The 27,505-nt window shown below is 39.5% G+C and overlaps 2 protein-coding genes across 3 annotated transcripts in view; one reads left to right on the plus strand and one right to left on the minus strand.

Moving 5' to 3' along the window:
• Positions 1–560: 560 nt before the first annotated feature.
• On the minus strand, positions 561–12,415 carry NUDT5 (nudix hydrolase 5). 2 transcript variants are annotated; one of them, XM_085082809.1, is made up of 9 exons: positions 12,297–12,415; positions 7,690–7,780; positions 5,636–5,703; positions 4,790–4,842; positions 4,021–4,128; positions 3,468–3,563; positions 2,388–2,489; positions 1,171–1,224; positions 561–906 (listed from the first exon to the last, which is right to left on the minus strand). In XM_085082809.1, the coding sequence occupies exons 2-9, from the start codon at positions 7,750–7,752 to the stop codon at positions 797–799; spliced, it is 654 nt and encodes a 217-aa protein (XP_084938935.1). In that variant the 5' UTR covers positions 7,753–7,780; positions 12,297–12,415; the 3' UTR covers positions 561–796. The 2 variants fall into 2 exon arrangements, with proteins under 2 accessions (XP_084938935.1, XP_084938927.1); XM_085082801.1 differs by lacking the exon at positions 12,297–12,415 and adding an exon at positions 11,604–11,858.
• A 21-nt stretch (positions 12,416–12,436) lies between these two features.
• The window catches only part of CDC123 (cell division cycle 123), a 32,524-nt gene continuing 17,455 nt past the window's right edge, over positions 12,437–27,505 (plus strand). The window contains exons 1-7 of the mRNA XM_085082789.1: positions 12,437–12,572; positions 14,470–14,541; positions 16,409–16,463; positions 17,256–17,288; positions 19,716–19,811; positions 20,491–20,597; positions 26,868–26,916. Coding sequence (XP_084938915.1) covers positions 12,499–12,572; positions 14,470–14,541; positions 16,409–16,463; positions 17,256–17,288; positions 19,716–19,811; positions 20,491–20,597; positions 26,868–26,916 — 486 coding nt within the window. The 5' untranslated portion in view covers positions 12,437–12,498. The remainder of the gene's footprint in view (positions 12,573–14,469; positions 14,542–16,408; positions 16,464–17,255; positions 17,289–19,715; positions 19,812–20,490; positions 20,598–26,867; positions 26,917–27,505) is intronic.

Raw genomic sequence — 27,505 nt, forward strand, 5'->3', positions numbered from 1 at the left:
TGGAGTTGGAAGGTACCCAAAAGATTCATTGAGTCCAACTCCTGGCCCTGCACGGGACACTCCAAGAATCACAGCACATACCTGAGAGCATTGTCCAAACACTTCTTGAACTCTGTCAGGCTTGGTGCTGTGAACACTTCCCTGGGGAGCTGTTCCAGTGTCCAACCACCCTCTGGGTAAAAAACCTATTCCTGATATCCAACCTAAACCTCCCCTGGCTCAGCTTCAAGCCATTCCCTTGGGTCCTGTCACTGTCACCACAGAGAAGAGATCAGTGCTGGCCCCTCTGCTGCCCCTCATGAGGAAGTTGCAGACCATTGAGCTCTCCCTTCTCAGGTGTTCTGAGTAGTTTGAGTGCTGTGTGAGCAAGAGAGACCTGTGCTCTCTCTCCTGCCATCTTTGCATGAGCAAGAGAGACCTGTGCTCTCTCTCCTGCCATCTTTGCATGGCATTCTGCCTCCTTTGGAACATGTAGTGGTACAACACCAACCATGGTTACCTAAGCATCTTTCCTATACTGAATTTTAAGTGCAGAGAGGAATCTAGTGAGAAACGAGCCATTCTGAAAATTAAACAGTATTTTTATTATGTTTTTTCTGTCAGGGCTCGGTAGATGGAGCAATTAGAAGAAATGCTTTTTGTCAGTTACATAATTCCAAATAAAAATATCAGACTCATTCCTACAAATACTTTTTTTGCTCTACAAGTAAAGCAAAGGACCTTAATTACAAGAAGAGTTGCACTTCTAAGCCATCCAACTTGGGCAGTTTTGAACTAAATTTCTCCTTGTCCAGTTCTAGAACTTCATAAAAGGAACTTGGATCGGTTTTTCTTCTGCACGCTTCAGAGCCAATGCGTAAGTATAAACCCTGGCATCTACTGCCAGATGCTCCTCTGCTACTAGTTCTGAAAATAAAAGAAAAAAATTGTAAGGTGCTGCTAAAGCCTCGCCTTTGCAGAAATGTAAGTCCTTGACTAAAATGAAGATGTGTAGCATTCCAGACAGTGCAAACACCTGCTGCTATCACTAACTCTCATACCTGGCCAGGTCTCATGGCTTTTTGCTTAATATACAGTGTTCTAAGATGAGAACTACCACGAGGAGCCCTGAGAAAAGAACTGATTCTTGAAGCTCACATTAGTGCATTTAATGTGTCAGAAAGATCTTACCATCAATTCTTTGCAGTAGGTCGTTCTTTGGAAGTGAAACAACTTCCACAAATTCTAGGAGAAAAGAAAAATACTTACACACCCTTAAATTAGTGAACAGTAGAGAAATTTACCTCAGTGTCCTGTTTCTTGCAATTTAAAAGGGGAAAGAAACTCACTTAGTACTCATCATCATCTAAAAGTTGTGAGCCTTCGTATATCAAAAAAAGATCAAGTAAATGGGGGAAGGCAGTGACTGGGTTCATTAAAAAACATGTTTGGCAGAAAGAACCTGGGAAACAGTTGAGAAAAAAGTAGCTGACAGCTATGAAGAATAAGAATCCTAAAAGGAGAATCCTCCCTTTTGAGAATGGAAAAATACACTGTTGAAAGGGAGTTTTGTTTGGCTTCTCCTCATACAGGAATGGATTGGAGATGTATTTCGAGACCAAACCAGCACAAAGACAACAGGCTTGTTCACAATGAACTTATGTTGGCTTATACCTCTCCTGTCTCTCTGAATTACTTGTCTTTGGGGCTTGACCTACAGCTGTTGGGGGTTCAGTAATTTGTATTTCCTGAGATACAAATTACTATTTGTGCTATAGTAATTGTGCTATAGGTGCAATACTTGGAAAGATAATTGACGCAATAATGCCCCACAGGAATTTGCATCTAGGCCAAGGTCAACCTCAGGCACATTTGATTAGGGTCAGGAGATTACCCAAGCACAAATAAAAACCAGTTTTAACTGACATTTTCTACGTAAAACTTGCCATACGAAAATCACTCTTGACCTTATTGTCAATGGGAGCACAGTCACATTACGTACCTCCGTCATCTACAAGTGAAAAAACGTAAGTTAAGGGATTGAAATACACTAGAGTTTACAATTAAAAAGCATTAGATGGCTGACTGACTGTGAGTGACACTAATTATTTCCAGAGTGACGCTACAACTGAGAGCAGTATCTAGGTTCACAGGTGCTTATGGCCCTCACTGAAATTTGGCACTGAAATGCTTTCTTCTAAATGTGCCAAAAGCTGATACTTTGCATCTGGGCTTCCCCAGTGAACACAGCAGAGACACACTGCTTATCCAGACTGCAGGATGTGATTGGAAGGACATGCAGCATCCAAATCAGCTAGGACAGAGAAGATGCAGTGGTGGGGTTTATTGTTTTAAACTCATTGTTCTGTTATCTTCTCAAAATTTTCAAACAAATGTACAAAACTCACCAAGTTTTTGCTTAGGTCTCGTATTCTCAGCCTCATCTCCGTTAATGATGACGCTCACAATGTGTGTTGTGCTGTTTGAAATCCCTGGGTCCAAGCACAGAGCTGCCAACAAGCACACGGAGAGGGTCATTTTTCAAAGCAGGAGTGAGGCACTGTGACATTTTAACAAAAGCTTTCACAGAAATGTGTTTGATACAATAGAAGAACATATATTTGGTCGACATTCATGCTGCAAGGGTAGCAAAAATTTTGTTTTCACATGTTCTTAGAAGTAATGTTTGTGTAACTCTCAGCTCTTTTACAGATCTCTGATAAGCCTTGTTTTCACAGCCAAATTTACTTTCCATTCCATAGACTAAAGATTTACTGTAAATTACCCCTTAGAAATTTTCTCAGTCTATTGGAGTCTAATTTTACCATCACCTGTCTCCATCCTCTCCCAGTCCCTGGCATGCCATTGTACCCAATAACTGAGAGACAAGTCTCAACTGCAAAAGTATTTCCTTGGAATCCTATCTAAGTTGCCTCACCTTTCTACCTTGAGTTTATGATATTCCTTTCACCTTCATTTTATCTTATGTAGAAAGCATGGGATTGGCAACAATTAGATTCCAAAGGATCTCTAAATTTACTCCAATTATTCTGTCATTTCTTCTTTCTGGCTGGAGAACCTGAGTACTGCCACCTCCCCACAGCTGACAGAAGGGTGACCTCTGCACCATGCAGCTATTTTTTTCTAAGTTCACAGATTCTGTTCACAGAAGTCCAGCAGTTTAGACCTTTATGCAAAAATGCCAAATCACAGTTTGAATAATTGGGGTTTGTGTACAGGATCTTAATCCATAGCAATTTTCTCCCTACTGACATCAAATTTTTACTTCAGAGCTGTATGTTTAACAAGTTCAGCAACTCACTCACATCAAGGACCAAAGTGTCACTTTTACAGCCATGGGATGCTACCCTGCTAATCTGCACAGGCTTTGCTGCTTGGATTTTCCCTTTGATTTAGAGAGTTTTAGACATTTAGAGTAACCTTCAAGACAGAATTAGCTTGGTGGGAAAACAAGAAAAAGCAGAGACCTGGAGTACATTCAATGACTTCCCCCTTGTACCCAGTTTCTTCCTTCAGCTCTCGAAGTGCAGCGCTTTCTGCTGACTCGTTTTCCTCAATGAGGCCTGGGAGATACATAACAGACAAGAAAAATTAAAAGTCTCCCACTTAACTGTAATACCCATCCTGAGATCTAATCAAGCTTTATGGAAAAGGGAAACATCCTCTCTACTCTTTAGGAAAGACTCCAGTCCCTGGATTCATTATACTGCTGCCCACATCCTTAACTGATTATATACAGAATCATGCTGCTTTTCCAAAAAAATGTCATTAATATTCTCATGAAGGAAAGCAGTCAAGTGCTTTGACTCTCAGAGAAAAGAGAAGTGGAGGGAATTTTCTCCAATCTGCTAAAACAAGCTCACTTTGTTTTTTTTCATTACCAAACATTCCTATTTCTGTGAATGGCACACAGAGCTCAGCACAGTTTTCCAGCTAGAGCTACTTTGTTAATATTGACACTCCAAGCCCATCTAAATACACTGAACTATAGTGAGTCATCCCAATATTTCAATCACTTACCTGCAGGAAATTCCAAGCAGTAGCCATTGATTGGGGGCCTGAACTGTTTCACCAGGACAATGCAGTCGTAGTGCAGAGTCCTCTGTAGCACTGCTATCACTGCTACACCTGCAGTAGTGAGGGGAGACACAAGGACATGGAATGTGAGTGTAGCAGAAAGTGAGATTTTAGTGCCAGATCTGGAAAGTAACCCACACACTGAGCATCAAATGTTTAGATGCCTGCTCCAGAATCCTGAATGATGAATTTAAGCTCTTCATATCACTCATGGTGAAAGATCTTCAAAGCTCCCCAGCAAATGAAAGGCACACACATCAAGTAAGACTGAGACTCAGCCCACAACATCCAGAGAAGGGCTCTCCTTCGTACACACACTGTTTGAAAGCCTCCGCATGGAAGTCTCTACTACACTCTTTACATGCCTAAATCATGTCCCAAAGAGAATCTTGTTCCTGGCCCCTATCAGCAGACCCAATCACCAGCCTGTGAGCTACTCTGTATCAGAGCACCCCTGATGTCTTTGGAAGTGCTCCACCATTTTAAAGTGAACACAATGATCTTGGGAAAGCACCTCCCACCAGAAAGGTTCTGACTCTTCAGCATTTAAATAAGCACTTCATTAGTTCAGGGGTATAGCCAGCTCTGCCAAACTACCTTTTCCACATCCTCATTCATTCAGGAACAGATCAGCTCTAAATCTGCATTGTTAGCTTATCAGAAAGACTTTCACAGGAAAAAAAATGCAAACAAAAAAAGCCACCAATCTTACCATCAGCTGTAGCTCCCTTTCTGTTGCCAGTACGCTTTACAGTTTCCCAAGTTCTGTTTAAACAGAGAAAAGAACAAATGAATACAAAAATCATCTCCTACCCTTGCTACTTTCATTTAAAGCAAAATGTACCATCACACAGTGAGGTCTTGTAAGAAGCAGCTGACCTTAGGCAGGCCCTGTCATACACTGGCACTACAAAATGTCTATAACATAATTTTCTTTTGCCTACTCGAGGAGAAAGAGAGAAAATAGTTAATATTAGTCACACAGAAGATCCAATTTTGCTAATTTTAAGAAGATACTTTGCTGATGAACTGGAAGGCGCTAGATAAAGCAATCAGTACAGAATCTAACACATTAAGGGGAGCCATGTTATCACACCTACATAAATACAGCAAAACTAAAGAGTACAAAAGAATTGGACAGACATGATAACATACAAGAGGACATTAATTTGTCAATAATATGCACGATCCAGCACCACCAGCAGGGAAAAAGGAGCTCTAAATGAAGAACCAGAAAAGCCACAGGATGGACTCTCTGATTGCCACAGAGCAGTTGCACAGCTAGAACTTGCTTCTGTGTAGCATCTTTCCAAAGAACTGGAAATGCAACACAGTCCAGAATCCAATGTGCCCAAAAGGATTTAGGAACCAAATTCAATCCCAATGCTAGCAAATCTGCTGGAGTAAGATTCTTTCCTCCAAACAGCAGGAACTTTAAAGGAACCTCACAATGAATAGCTCTCATCTTGTGTGGAGTGATGGGTTTGTGATGCTCATGCTCTCTAGCCTGTGGCCACTCTGTACAGTTGGAAATCTGGAATAGCAGAGAGGTAATTACCTGGTTTTCCCAAAGGGATCAGTGTAAGTTGTTTCTGCAAGCTTCAACCATTGTCTTTCTATGATTACCTAAAATAAAGAAATCTTTGTTAAATACTTTATAAAATTAATCCCAAAGATTTGGGAGAAACAACTATTTTTAGACTCTTGAAGACAAACCTCAGCATCCAAATGCATGCAGGAATGTGCAACAATTTCTGTTGCTAATACAGAAAAAAATATTTACTCCAAGTTCCATTTACTCCAAAAAATAACCCCAAGACAGTTACTTTTCTTAACACATCTTTTATAACCAAGTTTTGATGAATTCAGTGGGATTTTATGTACTAGAAATCCTCATTTTTTTAGAAGGATTTTGCAAGGGTAAGGTATCAGCTGCAAAAGGGTCTCTGGGCTGCACAGACTCTGGCTATGCTGGTGCTCATGACTGCCCATTTAGCAGAGAGCACAGCCCAATGGCTGAGCATGCAAGACTAAAAACCAAACTACCCTGAAACTTTTCTTACCCTGATCTCAGACTGTGGCCTTGTGTAACTGCTGTTTTCTGCAACTGTGAGAGTGATACATACCTGCCTCTTTAGGATTTCTGAGACCTGCTGAGTGAGTGCCTGGCATTAACAGTATGGCCACAAGTCTTTTCTGTGCTAAATGTGTTTATTTTCCCTATGATATTTCCTCATCTTTTATGTAATTCATTTAAAAGAGAAAAATCCCTAGATATTAGCCCAGCTGTATGCTGCTTTTATTGTAATCTGTTTTAAAATGAGTTATTTTTATTGCTTTGTATATTACTTCAATTGGCAAAAAACATCTGCTTACAACAGTCTGAATGTGCCTTCCCAGAAAAAGGAAGAATTAAATAAGATCAGTTGCCAGTTTCATGGAAGATATTCCAGCATCAGACCACATAGTTACTGCACAGTTATAGAACCACTTCTTATCTAAGAGCCACTGGCAGAAAGAGGGTGAATACTTCTTTGTATTAAGCCCACAAACTGACTGAAAAAAATAAATAGCTTAAAATATGTAAGATCTAATTATAAACTTCCAGTAATACCAAAGAGGTCATTGTTTTAAAAGAGAATAATTGAGATCCTTTATGAAAAAAACCACAAATCAAACAAACAAAAGCAAACAAAAGAGGATAAAATGAAAATGCTGTCTGTAAATAAACCAGGTCTTAATAGAAAACCCAGAAAGGTCACAAAAATTAAATCCTTTATACTTATGAAATATTCATATTAAAAAAATGCTCAAGGGAAAAGACATAAATATAATCCAAACAAATATCTTCTTTCCTTGTACCTTGTACCCTTGTAATTACAAGACAGTGTTCACTCCATTAAGAACAAATAAAAGAAACTACATTTGTGTTATAACAACATCAGGACACTGCCAAACCTGCCGCAACACCAAAAATTGACTTTAAGAACTCACTTAAAAGGGAACAGAAACAAATACAGGCAGTTTAGGGTGAAAGTGCTTCTAATAAGAATGAAGTATCTCCAGAATCCTTCCTTAGGACTGTTACTATTCTTACTACTTCCTTGTTGATGTCTTTGAAACAGCAATTATCTAAATTCAAATCCTTTCAGAAAACATAAAAGGTGGTACAATCCTGTATGTTAAAGCAATCCTTAGAGGTTCACCCATCTTAAAGAACCAGAAAACTGTTTGAAACAGAAAACTGTTGCTGAGTTTCATAATCCACCAATTTGTAAAGTCTCTCAGAGATATTAGCATTATTTCTGAATATTGAAAAACCTCCTGAAGTGACAACACAAGAAACAGATGCAAAATCTGAAAAAAAGAGAAGCAGCTTAAAATAATGCAACATGGTAGATTTCTGTCCCCTCACTGATAATTTGTATAATTATTTCAATAAAGACGAATGTCACATCTTTTAAACTCTCTGACAATCAAGAGGAAGCATTTTGTCTATTGAATAGGTTTTTACAAACATACAGCCTCTATAGCATTTTGTACTCTGCATTTACAAACATACAAATAATTGTTATTTAACAACAAAATGTGTCAAACCAAAGCATGCTGTACCTCTTCCTTAAGGACGGATTGTTTAGCTGTTTTTGCAACTTCTGCGGATGTCCCAGCTGCCATTTTGAGGAATGTCAGGCTTTTTCCCCTCCTGTGCAAAGTCCAGATATATATTAAACAAAATCAATATTTGCTTTCAGTGTAAAGTTAAAAGGTTCATTTCAGCACTGTAAATTAACAAATATAGCTTGTTGGAGAAAGTCAGGGACATGTGATGGCAAGTTCAATTCATGTTTTCAGCTCCACCCAATGATTTCAGAGTCAAATAATGCAAAGGATAAATGTAAATTTGGGTCAAATCCCCAACTTGCACAGTTTTAATAGTCCTATCAGCTGTCAAGTAGCTATGCTGGCTGAAGACATTTTTCTTAACTATTCAAATTTCAAAGACACATACAAACAATTCATCCATATCAGTCAAATTGTTTTGTTCTGATCTGGGTGAAGTGCTCTGACAACAGTTTTGGGACAACAGAACTATGCCCTCCACTGTGGAAGTGGGAAAAAACTTTATGCCAAGAGGACTTCAGTAGTAAAAACTGTTTGCTATTAAGGGTCACAACTAGAACCCACCTCCACCTTACAACACAAATAAACACGTAAATGACTCAATCCTCCCACTAAAAAACAAGGTCAGAGAACTATATGTGTGTTGCAAGTCTGTGCAGCACGCGGAGCTGGTGTGACCACAGCATGTCAGTTCTTACTCAGAATGATGTGCCCAACACCATGCCAAAGGCAGCATTTTCATTAAAATATGCCCAAAGCAAGGCTCTGGATCTGCAGCTCAGTGCCTCAGCCTGTGTCCCCAGAGAGGTGAGATTACTCACTCCTTCCATACAGCTCCAGCCTAAAGGCACAGTAGGCAGCAGAAAAATATGATGCATTAAAGAGACTGCCCTGTGTCACTGTGGAACTACAGAGCACTTTCAGCACAGAAACTTACACCAGGGAAACCATCTCTGATATTAACTTAGTACTGAAGTCCTGAAAATCATCATGAATGGTAAGCAAAAGCCAGTGAAAAGAAGCAAACCAGTTTAAACACCAGGAGGGATGAGATGATCTCAAAGATCCTGATCATCCATAGCACTGATGGTCATAAACTTTCCATAAAGTCAAAAGGAATCTTTCAATGACTTCAACTATGGATTAATAAGGCTTTGTGTTTTCTCTAGCAATGAACAGTAACAAAGTGTGTGAAGACCTTCTCTGTCACCCAATTTTGGCACTTTCATTTTTTACTTCATCTTTATCCTTTTATGGTAGCATCCGTTGTATACTTGTAAAACATGAAAGAGCAATAATTAGCTTTCTTACACACTGGATTGACATTTATTTCCACTAAGTAGTTAAAAGGAGCAGGTAGGACTAAATATTTCTGTTTATCAGCAGGAGTAAAACTGATGTGCATGAATCCATTTCTTCAGCCTGTACACAGGGCAGGCTCTTCCTTAAGTCTTAAGAAAGTGTTTTTGGATGAAGTAGGTCATAGAGGTCAAGTGTGCAGATTGTTTTTATATAAGTCTTGAAAAGAAGCCCTGATCTGTTAAGTGCAATTCTGTTCCCTCAAAAAGATGTTCTATAATATTCTCTTAAAGCAATGAAGCTCTTTTCCAAAAGTACAAAGGTTTATTATCTACCTTACTACATTTGTATTTGTTCAAGAACCTCACTTGCTTATGTTCCAGTTTCTATTCCACTTCAGTTCAGTCAGCTGTTCCAATGTTTGGAGCTCCCTTCTCTTAGGATTGAAGAGTTTTATCTGGACAATAGCCATGGGCTCATGCTGTGACTCTCAAATACAAGATCCAGCTTTCCACCAAACATATGCAAAAGAAGCACAGCCCAGGAGAAATGTCAAAGGAGGCTCTGTGTGACGCCTTTAAAAACATAAAAACCTTACATACCCAGCTACAACAAACTAATTTCCTACATTTGGAAAGAATTACAGCCTTTTGCATTGTCAATATAAATATATCAAAGGAGTAGAGAATGAACCACAGCCTTGTTAAAGTTGTTTTTGGATTGGACTAAGTCTTCTTTTAGTCTCCCCTCACAGGAAATTCTGTTCCATTGATCCCACTAATCCTTCTGCACAAGCTTGCAAGTATCAGTGTATTTTTCTCAAATTACCACAGTTTTTTCAGATTTTCTCAGATTACCACAGTTGTACCATGAAAAAAACATACTACAACGTTGGCATCATGGCAGAAGCTGTTTTCTACAATACTTGCTCTCTTCTGACAAATTCAAGGGTGTCTTGCTACTTAAAAGAACAAAAAAAATTATACAGTTTCAGTGGTTTGAATTATCACTAAAATCTAAAACGGGTGAACACCTCAAAGAGAGGGAAGACTGATCTATCTCAGCTTCTGTAGTTTGGGTCTCCTCCACAAGTGGGTGCAGTGACTCTATCTATAGAGACATTTTTAAAAGTTCCACCAAAACAGCATTTTTGTCCAGATACAGTTGGCTGTGTAGAAGTGAGAATTTCTGCTGTTAGAAAGCTGAAATATTTGGTTAAACAACGGCTCCAATTCTGGCATCTCACATGGCTCAGGCTGTCAAGGGTGGCAACATCTTTTGTTTATAAACAAAATTAGCTGCAACTGGAAATGAAACTTAACACTAAAACGTGAGGTTTCTAAAGGCCTATTTAGCTTTCAGAACAAGCCTTGTCTTGCAGCCTCTGACAGGAAGGTTCTTCTGTCTCATGAAATTCCCTCTGCATCATTTGAGTCAAAAACACAACACAGCTGGCACAGCAGCTTGGGAACCTGGCTACCTGATTCAGGATTACATGAGCTCTAAGAATATACAATTTTAACAGTTATAAATACAATCTTAAGAATATGTCAAAGTGCCCAGATTTACCAGCTGCCTTAACACGAATCAACAGCACTCAAATTATCAATTATGAGGAAAAATAAATGTTTTCTACTTTGTCTGGTAGTTTTTGTGCCCAGTGTTACAGGATGCTGCAGGAAAATTATGCTACCCGTTCCATTTATTTCATACTGGGGTCAAATTCTGTCCTGAAAAAGCCATGCCATCTATAAAACATAACTTTATTCCCATTGCTTATTTCTTTATTGAGTGGCTTCCCTTCAAGGCAGCATCCAGTCATTCTGCAGTTTCCAAATCATCCTTCCCAGGAGTTAAAATCTTAAGCCAACTGAGGTCTGTGAATCAGCTCAAGAGAGAAGCCAAGATATCAGAACTACACTTAATATTAACACTTTCATAGATGGTTTAGCTTTTCTAAATCACTTTTCAGAAGACATTCTCTGATCCAAGCACACATTCCAGGTGACAGCAACCAGATTTAATGGAAGCTGAGCAATGGGGTCCCATGGCAAGCTCAAGGTCAAACAAAATACAGGTTTTCTTACAAAGAATGTGCAAAAGACACACTGGCAACATTTTATGTACGATTTAACCCACCGCACTCTGAGATACATGCGCTGAAAGTAAACATCATTAAAAGCTACTTAGTCACTTTAAACTTGTTACTTGCACTTCAGCACTATGATTCTAGAAACAAATCAATTAATTAGCACTTCAGTTGACCGGAGGGACAAAAGTAGTCGGGAAATGTTTCATTTTTATCACGGTATTTAGAAGCATGGATGACCCACTTAGTGCCAAATAAAATATGGACAAATAACTGCAGAGCAAACAAGGATTATCTCACGTAAGCAGAAGAGGATTAGAGGCAGCTCCATGTTGTTATCAAACTTCCCAACAGCCGAGATATGAGAGGCTAGGAGAGAAATCCCCAAACTGCAGATGTGATAGCACATGAGGAAACACCATATAGAAACAACGCCATGCAGAGGACACACAGGCACTCACACAACAGCAGATAACAGGGCTTAGGAAAACCCCCCCCAGAATACTCTCTTACTTACTTGACTTGGGACTGAACAAAATGAAATAGCGGTTGATGAAAAACTTAAATTAAAGATGAAAAACTTAAGCTGACAATGTGCGCTCACAGCCCAGAAAGCCAAAGGGCTCCTGGGCTGCATGCAAAGGTTCTGCCCCTCTCCTCTGCCCTCACCTGGAGCACTGTGCACAGCTCTGTGTTCCCAAAAAAACAAGGACACAGAACTGTTGGATCAAGTCCAGAGGAGGCCACCAAGCTGATAAGGGGACTGGAGAACCTCCCCTATAAAGATAGGCTGAGAAAACTGGCAAAGGTTGTGAGGAAACCTCAGAGCACTTCCAGTGTCTGAATGGGCTACAGGGAAGCTGGAGAGGGACTGCTCATGAGAGCTGTAGCGATAGAACAAGGAGTAAAGGGTACAAAGTGAAAGACGGGACGTTTAGGTTAGACACTAGGAAGAAATTCTTTACTGTGAGGGTGGTGAGACACTAGAACAGGTTGCCCAGGGAGCTGTGGATGCCCTAAACCTGGCAGTATTCAAAGCCAAGCTGGGTAAAGCCCTGAGCAACCTGGTCTCCGTGGCAGGAGGTGATTGGAACTGGACGTTCTTTAAGCTCCCTTCCAACCCCTTAACACCCTCCGGTTCCATGAACCAGCTCCATGCAGGGACACGCAGGCACAGGGAGGGCAGCAGAACCGGAAAGGATAACGTTACTCAGTAGTTCCTCGGCTCGGGGCAGGGCAGAGCGAAGGCAGCGCCGCTGCAGGCTCGGGCAGCGCTGAGGCGGCGGGGCGGAGCGGGGCCGGCGGGGCGGGCAGTGTGCGCCGGCGATGGCGCCGGGCGGCGCTCGGAGCTGCGCGGGAGGTTCCGGGCGGAGCGGCAGCTTCCGGGAGCGGCGGGGCTGAGCGGGAGGAGGATGAAGAAGGAGCAGGTGGCGCACTGCCAGTTCTCCGTGTGGTACCCGCTCTTCAAGGCCGTCACTATCCGCAGGTGAGGGCGGCGAGGGGCGCCGGGGGCTGGGAGAGGCGGTGTGGGCCGTAGGGCAGCGGTGTGGGGTGAGGAGGAGGGGGAGGCCGGGTGGGAGGAGTGTGGGGCGAGGGAGGTGATCCTGTTCCTCCACTCCGCCCGGGGAGGCTCGCCTGGAGCGCTGTGCCCAGTTCTGGGATCCGGAGAGCAGCAGGGACATGGAGCTCTCGGAGCGGGTCCAGTGCAGGGCTGCGAGGATGATTAAGGACTGGGAAAGCTGAGGGAACTGGGCCTGCTCAGCCTCGAGAGTCATAGAATGGTTTGGGTTAGGAGGGACCTTAAAGATCATCTGTTTCTAATCCCCTGCGATAGGCAGGGACACATTCCTCTCGACCAGGTTGCTCTAAGCGCCGTCCAACCTAGCCTTAAACACTTCCAGGGATGGGGCATCCACAGCTTCTCTGGACAACTTGTGCCTCACAGGAAAGAATTTCTTCCTAATACCTATCTAAGCTGTCTCTCTCTCAGTTTGAACCCATTCCCACTTGTAAATTATTATTACAAATTCTGGTAAATAGCCTTGCCCCATCTTTTCTATAAGTTCCCTCCACATATTGGAAGGAAGAAGAGAAGACTGAGCGGGGACCTCATAAATGTGTATAAATATGTAAAAAGGGGATGCCAAGAGGATGGATCCAGGCTCTTTTCAGTGGTGCTCAGCAGTTTGATAAGTGGTAAAGGGCAGAAACTGATGCACAGGAAGTTCCACCTGAACATGAGGCAGAACTTCTATCCTGGGCAGTGACTGAGCACTGGAACAGATTGTTCAGCGAGGCTGTGGAGTCTTCCTGACAGGAGATATTCCAGAACTGTCTGGACACAGCTGTGCCATGTGCTCTGGGATGGCCCTGCTTGGGCAGGGAGGCTGGAGCAATGAGCCACTGTGATCCCTTCCAACCTGACCCATTCTGGGGTTCTGTGGGGCTGGGCTGGGATGGAAATGAGCTTGTGTTGCGGCAGGGTTGGATGAGATAGAGGGGATCCTGTGTGGGACAGAGCTGGGGTGGAGGTGGTGAAGGATTGATGGAGCCATCAGCTGGAGTCCCAGGAGCGGTGTCTTGTCTCTACACCCTGAGGGGTGTTTTGGGAAGCCCTGGGGCAGGCCAGGTACACTTATGCTCCCTGCTCTCCTGGTGGGACTCCATGCTGAGCACCAGCTGATAACCACACTGTTCCTACTATCCACATTGCTGTTCCTACTTGCTTACTTAAAAAAACTGTGACTGAAGAGATCCAAACCAAGTGGCTAACTTAGTTTTCCTGTGTATTTCTGGAAGCCTTAAGAAGTTCTGTAGTTTCTAAGGTGCTGCTGCACGTCATGAGATAGTTACAAGAACTACCAATAACTTGGGAAAGTCAAGATAGTTGTTGTGTTGGATCAAAAGGTGCTGACATCAGGCTTTAAGTAATCAAAGCATTTGATCTTTTATGTTTTTTTGGTGTTTAGCACTGGCTTATTTTAGGTACATTTAGGGGTAGCCCTGCACTTTTGGAGCCTTAGGATGGAATAGGCAAATTTTTGTTTGGATTTCAGAAGGAAAACCTTCAGTTTGAGCAACATGTTGTCTCCTCACAGGCTGCACACAATTTTACTTGGAATTTCTTGGAGCTTTGAAGAAGTGGGCCATTTGTGTATTTCATCTAAAATTTTTGTCCTATACTTCTCTGGAGGGAAAACTGGCATTGTTTTTTGGGTGAGGGATAAGATAGGAGAAAAAGACTTCTTTTCCATAATGTTAGAGGATAAAACATAGTATTTTTGAAGTATATGCTATTAAAAAACCAATTTCTTTTATTCAACTAGTTTTTTGTTATAACAACTAATAACAAAGTATTAAAGAGATTTTCACTTTTCTTCCAGTGTTATACTTCCCCTGCCAGAGAATGTGAAAGAATATTTGCTGGATGATGGAACACTCGTCGTTTCTGGAAGGTAAAGTGTGTTTTCTCCCCCAACCTCCAAGTATTAATGCGTTTTTATATTCACAGCACCATGTTGTACAATATACCTATTGTATTGTGCATAATGAGTTTTTAAATTGACCAGTGTGACTGCAGTAAACCTCATACTGTATGAGCATGTGAATGGGCAGACTGTTGTTAGTACAGCTTGATTTGCTGGTGCCTGAAGCAGATCCTAAAATCCAGGTACTACACTTCACTCTAGACCAGCTGGAACAGTCCTTTCATTTTTTTCTCCACCTTTCCGTGTGGAATGTGCCAGTCTCTGGGGTGCTCAGCTGCTGGTTTGTGTTTGGTTCCTTGGATCTGGTTAGGTCCAGTTCACAGGCTTGACCTGTTTCATGCCAGTCCAGGGGTGAAGTGACATTACCTGAGTTTAATTCTCAATAAAATAAGCTATATATGAACTCAATAATTAGTAACATTTTATATAATCATTTGCATACATGTAATCCATGCATATGACAAAGCTGAATGTCCTGTATGTACACCCATGCCAAGATTTTGGATGGAGAAGGATGAGGTGGATAAATAGCAGAGACAGTTGGTAAGAACCCAGCCTTGCTCTTTGTTTTCTGCTTAGGAACTCACTGTGTGGTTTCCTTGTGAAATGGTTACTGCATGCATCTTGTTAATGATCAAACTCAGAAATCAGTCCTCCATGATTCCCTAACTGATAGTTTGCCCCTTGCAGAGCAACCAGTGAGGTTGAAAGGGAGCTTTGTCTGATTTATCAGCTATCAATTTATATAAAAATTGAAGCTGTTTAAATGCCTTGTAAAGATGAAAGGGTTTCATTTTAAATTTAATTTTTAATTTCTAAATTATTTTTCTTATTAAAGGGTACCCAGAAAATTAGAATTGTTTTTTAAGGCATTTTGGATCAGAAGGAGTATTGTCACCTGCTCCTGCAGCTGTGCAATTTATTTAGCAGCAGCTGTTTCTTTTAATAAGCCTTCAGAAAAGCTGAAATTGAGGGTTTGACTTAACAGCTGTGTTCTACAATTTCTGCTGTCTTCAGTGGAGGAGTGGACAGCTGTGTGATTGACTTAAATTACATTTTTAAGATGTTTGCAGTTAAAAATCCCTTTTAGAAACCATTTTTTCTCTGAGTTGTACTTCCTTAGCTAGAAGTGAACGTGATCTTCTTGCAGTCAAGGCCAAGATTGCTTCTAACCTTAAGTGAGTCCCTGTCTGACCTCTGGATCTCAAAAACTGGATTGATGGTTTAATCCCTATGGAAGTGCATTGAGGGACTGCAGAGACTCAGCTTGTCTAAGAATTGACTTTTGGCAGGGATGTACGTTTGACCTTGCCCTGTTTGCTATACTGTCCACTTTCTATAGGATCTACTTTTTCCATATGCTGAGTGTGAATACATTTTCTTTTCAGAGCCAGAAATTCACAGGTCAACATTTAAAACTCAAGGTTTATGAATTTTTTTGAAAAGGAGTATAGAGGCAAAACATAATTTAATTTAAACTTGTTTTTTAAAAAAAAAAGTTGAATTTGTGTTTGTGTCAGAGTACAGTAAAGCTGGAAAAAAATCATTAATAGGGTGTTGAAAAGCTTCAATTATGGTGTTTTAAGGCAAAAACTGATCTGCTACTTTGAAAGAAGCAAAGTGTTCAGGGTAGGACCTAGGCCTAATGCCAGGGTGTTTGGTCTTTTCATTACTGGCTTGCTCTGATTTTTTGTGCCAGAGTTTTGAAGTTTAATCTTCTTATGAAAACATTTTCAGATCAACAGCTGGAAATGCTGTGGAAATATAATGGACATGGTCAAGTCAAACTCCAACGTTTCATGGTTTTTTTTTTTCTGGTAATGTTTTGTTTCAGAGAAGATCCGCCAAGTCACGCTCAGGAGGGGAGTGATGATGCAGAGGAGATACAGGTCAGTGTAAAATGCAAATTAATGTCAAGTCTCTTGAGAAAAGATGAATGTATAACCTTTTATGCATAATTTATACGTGAGGAGAGTCCTTCACAGAAATAATAATCATGTGATTGTTGCCATTAAAAAATGTAGAAACATGATTATTTATGCTGTGACATCAGGGAGAGTTTAAAATATTTCTATTCTCTTTCACAGAACACTTTTTAATTTTTATTTCTTGCTAAATGCATTTGTAGTAATGAGTGGGGAATGTTGAAATTGTGCTTAATACTGTTTCATGCCCTGAAAAATTAGGAGTACATTTGGAGTAGTTACTTTAAGAAACAGTGGAAGTTTCTGAGGCCATAATAACTCAGAAGGCCATTCTAGAAGAAAAAAACTGAAAAATGTTTTAAGTACAAGGTGACAGAAGGTACAGCAAGGAGATGAAAAAGAATTAAAAGTGAAACTAATGGATCATGGGTTTAAGGATGGAAGTGCTGGAGCTGGAGACAAGCTCTAGACAAGGAAGATTGAGTTCTGAAATACCCAACTTTCTGATATAAATCACAATTAAAATATACATGTGTCTTTCTATCCATACTTTAGAGTAGTACTTCTGCTGAACATACAGTATGTTTCCTGTCTTAATTTACAGCCCAGATAGTTGGAGGATGGTAATATTATGCTGTCTGGGGCAATGATTTGATCTACATGTTGTAGGAGGCTGTATGAATTCTGATGTTCTCATAAATTACAAAGGATGTCTCAGGAAATCAGTAACCTTTGATTTGTTCATATTTTTAACAGTGGTCGGATGATGAGAACACTACAACACTTAAGGTAAGGTCCTGTAAAAGCCCAGTGTGGGTTTATCAGCAGTTTCCTGCCTTCAGCCTTGTGATACAAACTTGTTGCTAGTTAGAGATCTCTCTTGCTGTATTTAACATTTTTTCAGACCGTTTTAGTCTCATGGCACTGTAGATGTCTGTAACTTCAAAAAGGTTTTGCTGGCTTAATTTTGTTTAACTAAAAATAAAACACTTTTCTTCATCCCCAACAATCACACACTTGTTAGACTATAGGAAATGAACTGAAGTACAGCTCTAAATATAGCTGTCTTTCATTTTCACCACTTTGAGTATCTCCAAATTATTTAATCAGACTGGATGCAGAAGAAACGAAGCCCCTGCAGCTCAGTCTTCACAGCTCTTCTCTTAATGTGCCATTATATATTCCTAAGTAAATCTCTGTCTAAATTTTTTTTTTTCTTTCTTCTGTCTTTATGGTTTCCTTGCACTGTGGCTGACATGGAATCAGGATCATACTGGATACAAACCAGGCTTTCTTGATCTTTTTTTTTACATCTTTTTTTGAAACTTGCTGTTGTCCTGTCACTGTCAGAGTTAAAATATTCACTGCACTTGTGTGCCATTGATACTGTGATTTCAGTCCTTTAGCTCCCTAATGTTCATCAGGGTGTGGAATTGCTCATGTTGGATTAGGTGCCATATAATCACAACCCTGCTTTGAGTGGTGCTTCTGCTAGCACAGAATTTATAGCCTAGAGTGTAATAAATTTCAAATTTGTGCACCCTAATTAATCTTCAGTTCAAATATTTAACCTTTGATAGATTCCTTAAATTGTAATTTATTTAAAACAAGGATTTTAGGATCCATCTAATCGTTTGCAAAGCTCATGGTAATGATGCTAAATTATATCAGAGTTTTGAATCAGGTTCTAATGTAGAACACAATAAGGAAATACATCATTGAGATGTATTTTACCTATCAGAAGAGCACAGGCCAAATGATTCTATTGTATGTAGGTAAGTGTACAGCTTCCTCATGAGGGAAGTGGAGGGGCAGAAAATTCTGGTTTTAAAATAACTTGCATTAATATTGATGGTTACAAAGTCAGGCATTCAAAATTCAGGAAATGATGGAGTCTAGCTTGTTTATGCAGTTGTAGAACTTTTCTCTCGTGTGTATATTTATCCCCTTACGTTAATCAAATGACATGTTGGTAACATTTTCCCAAGGAGGCTTAGTATGTGCTGGTATTACATATATAGTAGGACTCCTGATTCCTGTGAAAACAAGAGGAGCTTGGATCAGAATGCAGTGGATGAAGAGTTTTACTTCTTGCAGGAACAGTTTCTAGAATTGACTGAAAGTCTAAAAATAAAATGAGAGAAGCGGTTTTTTCAGTTTTCCAAGTGTAGTTTCCCATGGAGACTAGGTAATGTATGAAGGAAAGGTTCAGAATGTTTGAGGTTCAGTCTAGGTCACTGTACTAAAATGTGAGAAGGTTTTTTTAAGTGTTTGAATTTGGGGAAGCTGCAGTAAGGAAATGCCAGAATGTATGAGTTTTTTAAATCACTTGTATGGCTGTGAGGGTTTTGTTGGTTAAGAGAAATCAATTAGCTTTAGCCTAGAAGTTACCTTTGAGTCAAGTTTAAAAATACTCAGGCAGAAACAGTATTCTTTTATACTTCTTGCTATAAATCCTGTTACATGAAAAATCTTTGACATATGCTTGAAATCCTTTCATATTATTTTAAAGGTCAGCAACCTGTTTTTTCTTTATAGACCACATTCAGGGTGGAGTTCAGAGCAAACTGAAGAGTTGGGGTTTTTTGACCTTGGTCTTACATTTTCAGTGTTCTTTATAAGGCAAGGTTTTCTAGACCAACCTCTGCAGCGTGTCCTCTATTTTGAACAATATATTGTTAAGCAGCTACTTTAAGACCTAATTTAAGAGCTGATTAGTGAAAGTATTACTAACATTTCATAAAGCTAGAGCTTAAATGAGCAGCGGTCACTCAAATTGCCTATAAATTGATAAGGAGATATTTAATTCTAAAATTATTCTTTAAAAGTTTAAATATTATTGGATCTTATTTGTATACAATAATCTACCATAGGATATAAACCAGTGGGTAAGTATTTAAGTTTTGGTTATTTGACTTGTATTTTTCCAGCTGTTGCAGATTTCATGATGAATGTTATGAAGTTTTGGGGTTTCTCCTGAAGTTCATGGTACTTGCTAGTAATGAGAGTGAGAATTGGAAGCATTTTCCGATATCTCTGATTGAAAGAATGACAGATTTGATTAAGTGATTTATTTAAGTGACTTTATTACACACTATGTTTCTGGGGTTCATACTGATTTTGGACATGTTTATTTCTTCTGCAATATGTATTTCTAACGGTATTTAGAAGATGACTACACTATTAAAATTGAAATTTTTGCTGTTCTTCATTCAGGCACCAGAATTTCCCGAGTTCACAGCTAAAGTTCAGGAAGCAATAAGTTCCTTGGGTGGTAGTGTTTTTCCTAAACTTAACTGGAGTGCTCCAAGGGTAAGAATGCTGACTTAAAAAACTTATTAAAAATGTTATTACAGTGATTTTTTTCTGTTTAATCTTAATGCATTGGAAAGAAGCAGGGACTAGGGATTCTGATGAAGAAGTGATAGACAAGATACCAGTGAAGTGGTGGATTAGAGATAGATGGTGCATGTTTGGGGAGGCTGATGCAAGGCAGCACTGACTTTCTTAACTAAAACCCTGTATCGTAGTCAAAGGTGGCTGTGTGATGGTCAGGCTCTTTTTGTTTAGGGTACTAATTGAAAACTTTGCCTGGGACAAAGATGAAGAGCTCCACAGTATAAAAAAAAAAACCAATAAACTTCCCTCTAGTTATTTTTAGGTACTCTGAGCTACACCATAAGGATGGGTGCACCCAAATATTTTTGTATTGTGTTCTCAAGAGACACATCAAACATTCTAAGAAAGTTCCTGGTAGCAGCAAGGCAAAAACTTAGTTTTCCAATTGGATTTGCATGGCTTTCATCAGAGTATCCATAAGAAAAACAATAACTGTTGTTGTGTCTCTTTTAACCACTAATGAAGTTTTCCTCAAAAAAAGAATTTTTTTTTCTGCATGTATTTCAAATGTTGCATAGTATTTAGATAGACCTGCAGCTTGCATTCCTTCCTTCTAGTAAAGGTGTATTTGTGGATAATCTTGTTTCTTTAGGATGCCTACTGGATAGCAATGAACAGCTCTCTGAAATGTAAAGCTCTCAGTGACATCTTCCTCCTCTTCAAGAGTTCAGACTTCATAACTCGTGACCTCACTCAGCCGTAAGTAGATTTCCAGCAGGCAATCTTAGTTATCCCCAGCCAGAAAAAAACAAAAGCAAACCAGAAAGACATTGAAGTAGCACATATGACCATGCAAAGTCCACATGCTATGGCACTGTGGTCTAAGACCATTTTTAATGAATTGCTTTCCAGAATAAGTAATGTTTTATTATTGTTATTCTTGGGATTTTTTTTGCATTCCTACCCCTCTTGGTGTTTACCTGTTGCTACCCTCCTTATTGGTGCCACTTCTTATGGTAAGACAGTGTGACTTTACTGTGTCCTTTTCAAATTTTAAAGCTGTTGAGGTTTGTGTGGCTGCCTGGAAGATGCCTGAGACTTCATCTTACTTGTTTCTAGAGCTTGTTCTGAACCCAAGTTCTTGTAGCTCTTGGAACAAATACATTCCAGGTGACTAAGGATAGCAATTACAGATAAAATTAAAAACATGATGTGCTTGGGGTTTATTTTTATTTTTCTTACATGAAGGGAGTACTTAATTGTATAGGAACAGTTTCCTCCTGTAGTACCTGCATCTCATTGATTTATGTCACTCATTTCTAAAATACAGCATTTTTCTGAAAGAAGATGAAATTACTGGAGTTGATGCTTCTGTTACTATGGTTACTTTTTTTTTTTTTTCCTCTCCAGACAAGCAGAATTTCAAAGAAAAGGGGTAATCCATGGCTTGGTATCTGAGAGATTGTTTTCCAGTAATTATTCAATGCTTATTTACATTACTGGATTATTCAGGAGACTCAGTCAAATGCAGAGGCCTTGTTCTAGGTGCCTTTTAGGTTACCAAGCATAACAGTCTCATGTCAGGTGGCTTATAACGTGATAAAAATTTTCTTGTTTAAAGTGTGAAACCAGTTGCATTAATGCTGTGCAACGGTGCCTGCTTTTGTATTCCCACAACTCCAATGAGACTCTCTTCCCCCAGTTTTTTGGTACATGGGAAAAAATAAAAGGGCTGTTGACAGCAAGGCTGTCAGTCCAATTCTGATGTTGGGTTTTCCATCATCCCTAATCTGCAATGTGATGAGGTGCTGGGGAAGACACTGAGGAGGAGGGGAGAAGATACTGGAGTGAGAAGACAGTTTGAAAAGTATGTTAGGCTTAGAAAACAACTGAGAATTCATGATTCTGGGGTTGCAGAGAATGAAAGGAATGGGGGAGATGAGAAGTCTATAGTTTACTTGCCAGAGGTGAGTGAATTCTCAGAAGACTTTGGTGTCTTAGCAAGGAGCTGCTTTTCATAGTTTCCCCTAATGAGAGGTAGGGTGTATAGAGGATGGCTTGCTTAGAGGGTTGAGCAGTAAAATTTAATGTCTCCTTTGTTTCAATGGCTTTCAGGACTGATTTTTGTAGGTCTGAAAAGAACTGCACACTTTTTATGATCCCTTTGTGAATGTTAAATAATATGGGTTTTGGTTTTTTCTGTCCTCCTGTATAAAGAGGTCCAGCAAAAAGTACCCAGAGCTCCTTGCAGAGTTCCTGTTTGGTTAACTGTTTTCTAGTGAGTTTGGGAGAGAAGCAAGTGTTCAGCAAGTGCCACTTGATTTAGATGTGGCAACTCTGTGTGTGTGTTTATTTGTATGGTAGAATGAATTGGCCCAACCACTTTCACTGGTACTTAGTCAGTGCATTTTCTGTCAGGTTTAACCTTGTATCAGTTACAGTCAGTGCCTCAGCTCTTCACCCCTGCAGTCAGCACTGGCTTGGTGGGAGAGGCAATGGAGACATTCTAGCAGCTGTGGTGTGAGGTTTCACAGCATGGGTATTGCCTTGAACCATCAGTGATTTCGCCTGAAGTTCACCCAAGAGCAAAAGTGGCTGAGCAGCCCATAGCAGGCACACTCCCTTCTCCTGATCCTGCTGTGGGAGAATAACCTCTTGCAGAAAGACATCTCAAACTCCACTGGTCCAGTCCATTTAGGCTCCTATCCCAATGTGATAAGACCACCAGATAGCACAGCTCAGCTAAGGTGGTAAATAATTGTGGGAATTGTGACATTATTGTGGGAAATCAACGTGGTCTCTGTGTCTATCTTGTCTTTTATGAATATGTCATACTTGATTAAAGCATATGGTGTTGTCCAGTCTCTGCTTGGTATTTCTAAATTACGAAGTTATTTGTACAAAATGTCCCCAAGCAGTGCAATGATTATTGCTAAATCGGAATAGTGGTCGTCCTTAATTATACTATTGATTAGCTGCCAGTTCACTAGTCCTTAGCAAGCAGAAATTAAAAATGTAGCTGGCATAAGAACCTGAAGTGCTGAACAAATGAAAATTACATACATAATGCATCCAAATCCCTTGGAAGCACTACTTGGAGGGAGGATAAATGCAATATATTTCTACTTTCATTAATACTCAGTATGGTCTAAAAGTTTCTTGTCTTGTATAAGTAAGTAACAGCTGAAATGCTGTTACTTGTATGAAAATGCTGAACACTTTTGTTGTGTTTTTTGTTTTGTTTCCTGTTCAATTGTATGAGCTTAAAAATCCACTTAATGTGTTATAATATGATAAACATTTTGCAACAGCAGTTTGTAGATCTGGGTTTTGATCTAGAAATTTAGGTCAGTGATGTGAGACTTAAGGCAAACTACTTTCTCTGCTTTTTGCTTCCTCTCCCATTTCCTGCCTGCCTCTATACATTGTTCAGGTCAGGGAATGCCCTTGCTGTAATTCTCAACTGTCTCAAATTCTGAGAAAACTCCAACCATGTAATGCTTCAATACAAACCATTAAAAATATGGTCTCAATGCAAATATACTGAGCATGATTAGATTGCTTTGACTGTTTTAAAAGTTGGGATTTTTTCGTGATGTTGACACTTTGATTGAAAAGTTCAGACTAATGAATTAACTTTCCTGCTTGTTAATTTTACATAAATTAACAAAGACTTCAGAGTGATGTACTTATTAATATAGTTGATGTTGTTTCTGCTTCATAGTCAGCATTGTATTTTACTTAGCTGAGTTCACAAAAAATCATGTGGGTGGTGTGATCTTAACTTTTCAGGCATTAATGTAGGCTTTCAGAAACTTAGTGTTATGTAGATGTGATAAAAAATTCCCATTCTAACTGGGATGTCTGTTAAGTGATTAAAACTGCTCTTTTGAACAAAAAACTCTGTATAGCCCTGATGAATATAGTGGTTTAAAACACAGTTTTCTTCCTTGTTAGAATGAGTGGACTGTGTTTTGTTAAAACATGATTGCCCACCTTGAGACTGATAAAAATATTAGCAATACTTCTAATGATGTGATAATGCCCTTGCAATCTGACCACTTTTGTGATACAAGAGTTAATGCTTCTAATACTGAATTCCAAACTGTAGGGAAATTTCAAAGTTTTTCTGATATGTGGTGAAATAACAGCCTGTATTCTCTTATTAGAACATAGGAGGCAGTGTTGGATCATGAAGAACATGCCTTGGCACTCCAATATCTTTTTGAAAGGACAGGAGCTGTTACTTTAGACTTTATTATAAACTGTTTCAAGATAGTCATTTCTGCATGAGAGGATGTGGAAAATGAGGCCTTTGATGATGATTTTTTTTTCTTGATGTTTTACTCTTGCCCCATTTTTCCTAGCAATTTACAGTGTAGTACAAGATCCTCTTTTGAGTGGTGCATGATTTTCCTGTTTCTTTTGGTGCTCAAAGTTCCAGCAAGGTTTAATATTCAAGGAATGAAGATACAGTTCAAAGGCTGTTAGAAACTTCTCCTTAGATTTTTTTTTTTTAATTTATGTTTAAAATTAACTATGAGATAATAGCAGGGAAGTGTCAGGTACAGAATAAATTTTACAATTCTTATCATATTCGTAGTAGTTCCTAATTATCCACAGAACAATCTCAGTGATTTGCAAATTAGTTCATGGCTTTCTAAGCAGGTTAGGTACTGGAGAATCTTGCCAACCTTCGTAAATTGCTTTTCTCAGTGTTGAAAACTGACCTGCATAATGGCTTTGTGTAGTGTGCCTTGTGGTCAAGTATATGACTTGGTGTTTGACATAGAGCTACTACTCGTGAAGAGACCTTGACTCCTTCTGGTGTTGATATCTACCTGTAACTCTGTAAAAAAGCTGTTGACCACAATATAGCAAAAGAATTTGATCCTTTCATCCATAGTATTCAAAATGACAGTTTTCAGAGGCTTCAGAAAATACTGCCCAGACATGTCTCAGTTTGGGCTTCCTGAAATCTTTCTGATTGTTCTTTCCAGTACTTCCAAACCTGAATAGGATGTGGGTTGAAGACACCCCACTTAGCATTGTGCCTCTAGTGATCAAAAGGCCATCTGTAATACATGAGTTCAAATGAGTCTCAACAATTAATGAATGCTAAAGTAAAAAATATAAAGTTGCAACCTCAAGTCGCCCAAAATTTACTCCTCAAATAAAGATGGCCTCTTGTCAATGAAAACTCATGATAATATTTAGGAGGAAAAATTATTTTGTCTCACACTGTGTTCACCCATTTTTCCTCATTTGTACTGTGTCATTAAGGCTCAAAAAAAATTCCCTTACTGTGTCTTGCAGTATTTTTGCCTCTATTTGTCATTTTGCCTGTTTGTTTGATTTGGCAGAAATACTTGCACTGTCTGTGGGGCTTGGGATGGCCCCCAAGGATTTAATTTTCTGACTTTGAAGGAAAGAGGAATCATCCTTCCCCACAAAGCTCTTACCCAAAATATTTGAGGGTGGAGTTAGGGAATAATTTTGATTATTAGACTGGGATATTTTGATTGCTGGAAAAGACTATATGTTACTGGAATGAAGCAGATTGCAGGTACCGCAGTCTCAGATATGGAGTCTGTGAGAGGTAATACAGATCCTCATGTACAGGGAGTGTAAAACTCCATATGCTGGACTTCAGCAGCCTTTATAGATAGAGTTTATTATTGGCTTTGTGTGTGGGGGGGTATTTTCTTCAGCATGGTAGGCATATACTCTGGTAAGGCAGGAATTTTGAGTCTAGCAAAACTGTGAGCTCTCATGGGTTTGTTTCTGTTGCCTTGACAGATCTTAAATTGCGGGGAATCTAAACCGTAGTTGAAGGATGTTATCTGTTTACACAAGCTTACAGATATATATATATATATGATATGTTTGATCACAGTGCTTTTGGAAAGCCTGCCTGTATTGCCCTACTTTTTTGCATGTGGTGGATATTAAAGTCTAAACTAAAATGTGTGAAATTTATTTCTGCTGGCAGCATACAGAATGAACTCTTACAATAGATCTTCACTTCAAACCGAAGGCTGGGCAGCCATGTCTTACAAATGCAATGTTTATATGAGACTTTTGGGTTGCTGAATGAAGTTCACTGCCAAAAGGAGATCCTATAAATACTGCGTTTAGGACTATTGCTCAGCAGTGACCCTTAACACAGTTCTGTGCTTCCAAGTAGTTTGTTGCCAATAAGGTCAGGGAGTAGAATTGAAAGAAAAACTGATGTTCTTCTGTGAATACCTTTTGAAAGTTACAGAATCTATTGTGAGGTTTGCTGTAAAATGACAAAAAGATCCATGGAAGTTGACTTGGCTTATAAATGCCTCCATTCTTGATAGTTCCTGAAAGAAGACCCACAGTCAGCTACTGACAGGGACAAAACCTTGACATCTGCTTGCAGTTATGGAAATAGTTTTGTTTATTCCCACTCTCAAGAGATTTGTAAGAGTATTTCTTAAGGCTCTTAATTTAGAAAGATACCATGCTATGGAATCAGAAGCGCCGAGCAGCGGCACTGTTTTGCATCCTTTATTCATGGAAATGAAGGGCTGTAAGGCATGATGATGTGTCTCTGTTGTGTGGTTTGGGAAGTTAAACATTAAAAGTACTTGGGAAAACACTTCAGTGAAACTAGATTAGATTGCTCAAGTTTATTGGGTTTTTGAGAATTCAGTTATGCCAACACAACAGTACAAGGGGAAAGGAGCAGCACTGTTGATTGAAACAGAAATAAATCAACAGTGAGTAAACACTCACGTTGTGGACACATCCCTGTCTGCATTTAAGTGCACCCAAATTGCACTGGAAGAGGTGATTTTTTTCCCCATGATAATTGTCAAAAGGAGGGTTATTGTTATGTATTGCATTTACTTGCTTTGTACATATTGGAAATAATTTAACATATTGGAAATGTTGTACATATTGGAAATAATTTTGTTTCACAGTTTGGGGTTATTTTCTCACTATGGCTAAAGTCTTACATGTAAAGCAGATTTTGAAGCCTGTGCCTTACTTTTCCAGATTTATTCACTGTACTGATGATTCCCCTGATCCTTCATTGAACTATGAGGTAGGACTCCTTGCATGATTTCTAAATAATTTAGAGGAATTGGTCATGGACTGGGTGACGTCTGTGCTTGGTTTTGTGTCCATAAAATGTGTTACGTTTGTTTTATTTGTGTCGCTTTGGATGTGAAGGGAAGTCTGGTTCAGCACTGCAGGTCATAAGGAGTTCATTTAATTGCAGATCAGGTGAGCTAAAGTGCAGACTTGAGAGGCTTTCTTGCAATGTCCTCTCATGTTTGTCAGATTTTGACAGGAAGGACAAGTTCAGTAGCTCAAAGTTGTGTATTCTTGATGGTGAGCTGCTTGTGAACGTCACACTGAGGTTACCAAGGGTGAGGCTTGCTGTAGTGGCTGGGGACATCCTGAACTGAAGTGGTCTGTCACATCTTGTTTCCTATGTTTGTTACCAGATTAAAATGTTCAGCTAGAGATGCTTTAAACTGCTAATGTGGAGCTGTTGCTCTTATGGTAACATCTAGTCATCTCTCTAATAATAGTTTTTATGTAAATATAACATTTGTCATCATCCTGTGGGCTTGAAGGGCTTTTCAAAAGTGAATGAACCTTGTTTTATTTTAAAGCACTCTCAAGTG

This window comes from Lichenostomus cassidix, chromosome 1Aa, assembly GCF_008360975.1.
Source record: "Lichenostomus cassidix isolate B80296 chromosome 1Aa, HeHo_3.0, whole genome shotgun sequence".
Lineage (NCBI taxonomy): Eukaryota > Metazoa > Chordata > Aves > Passeriformes > Meliphagidae > Lichenostomus > Lichenostomus cassidix.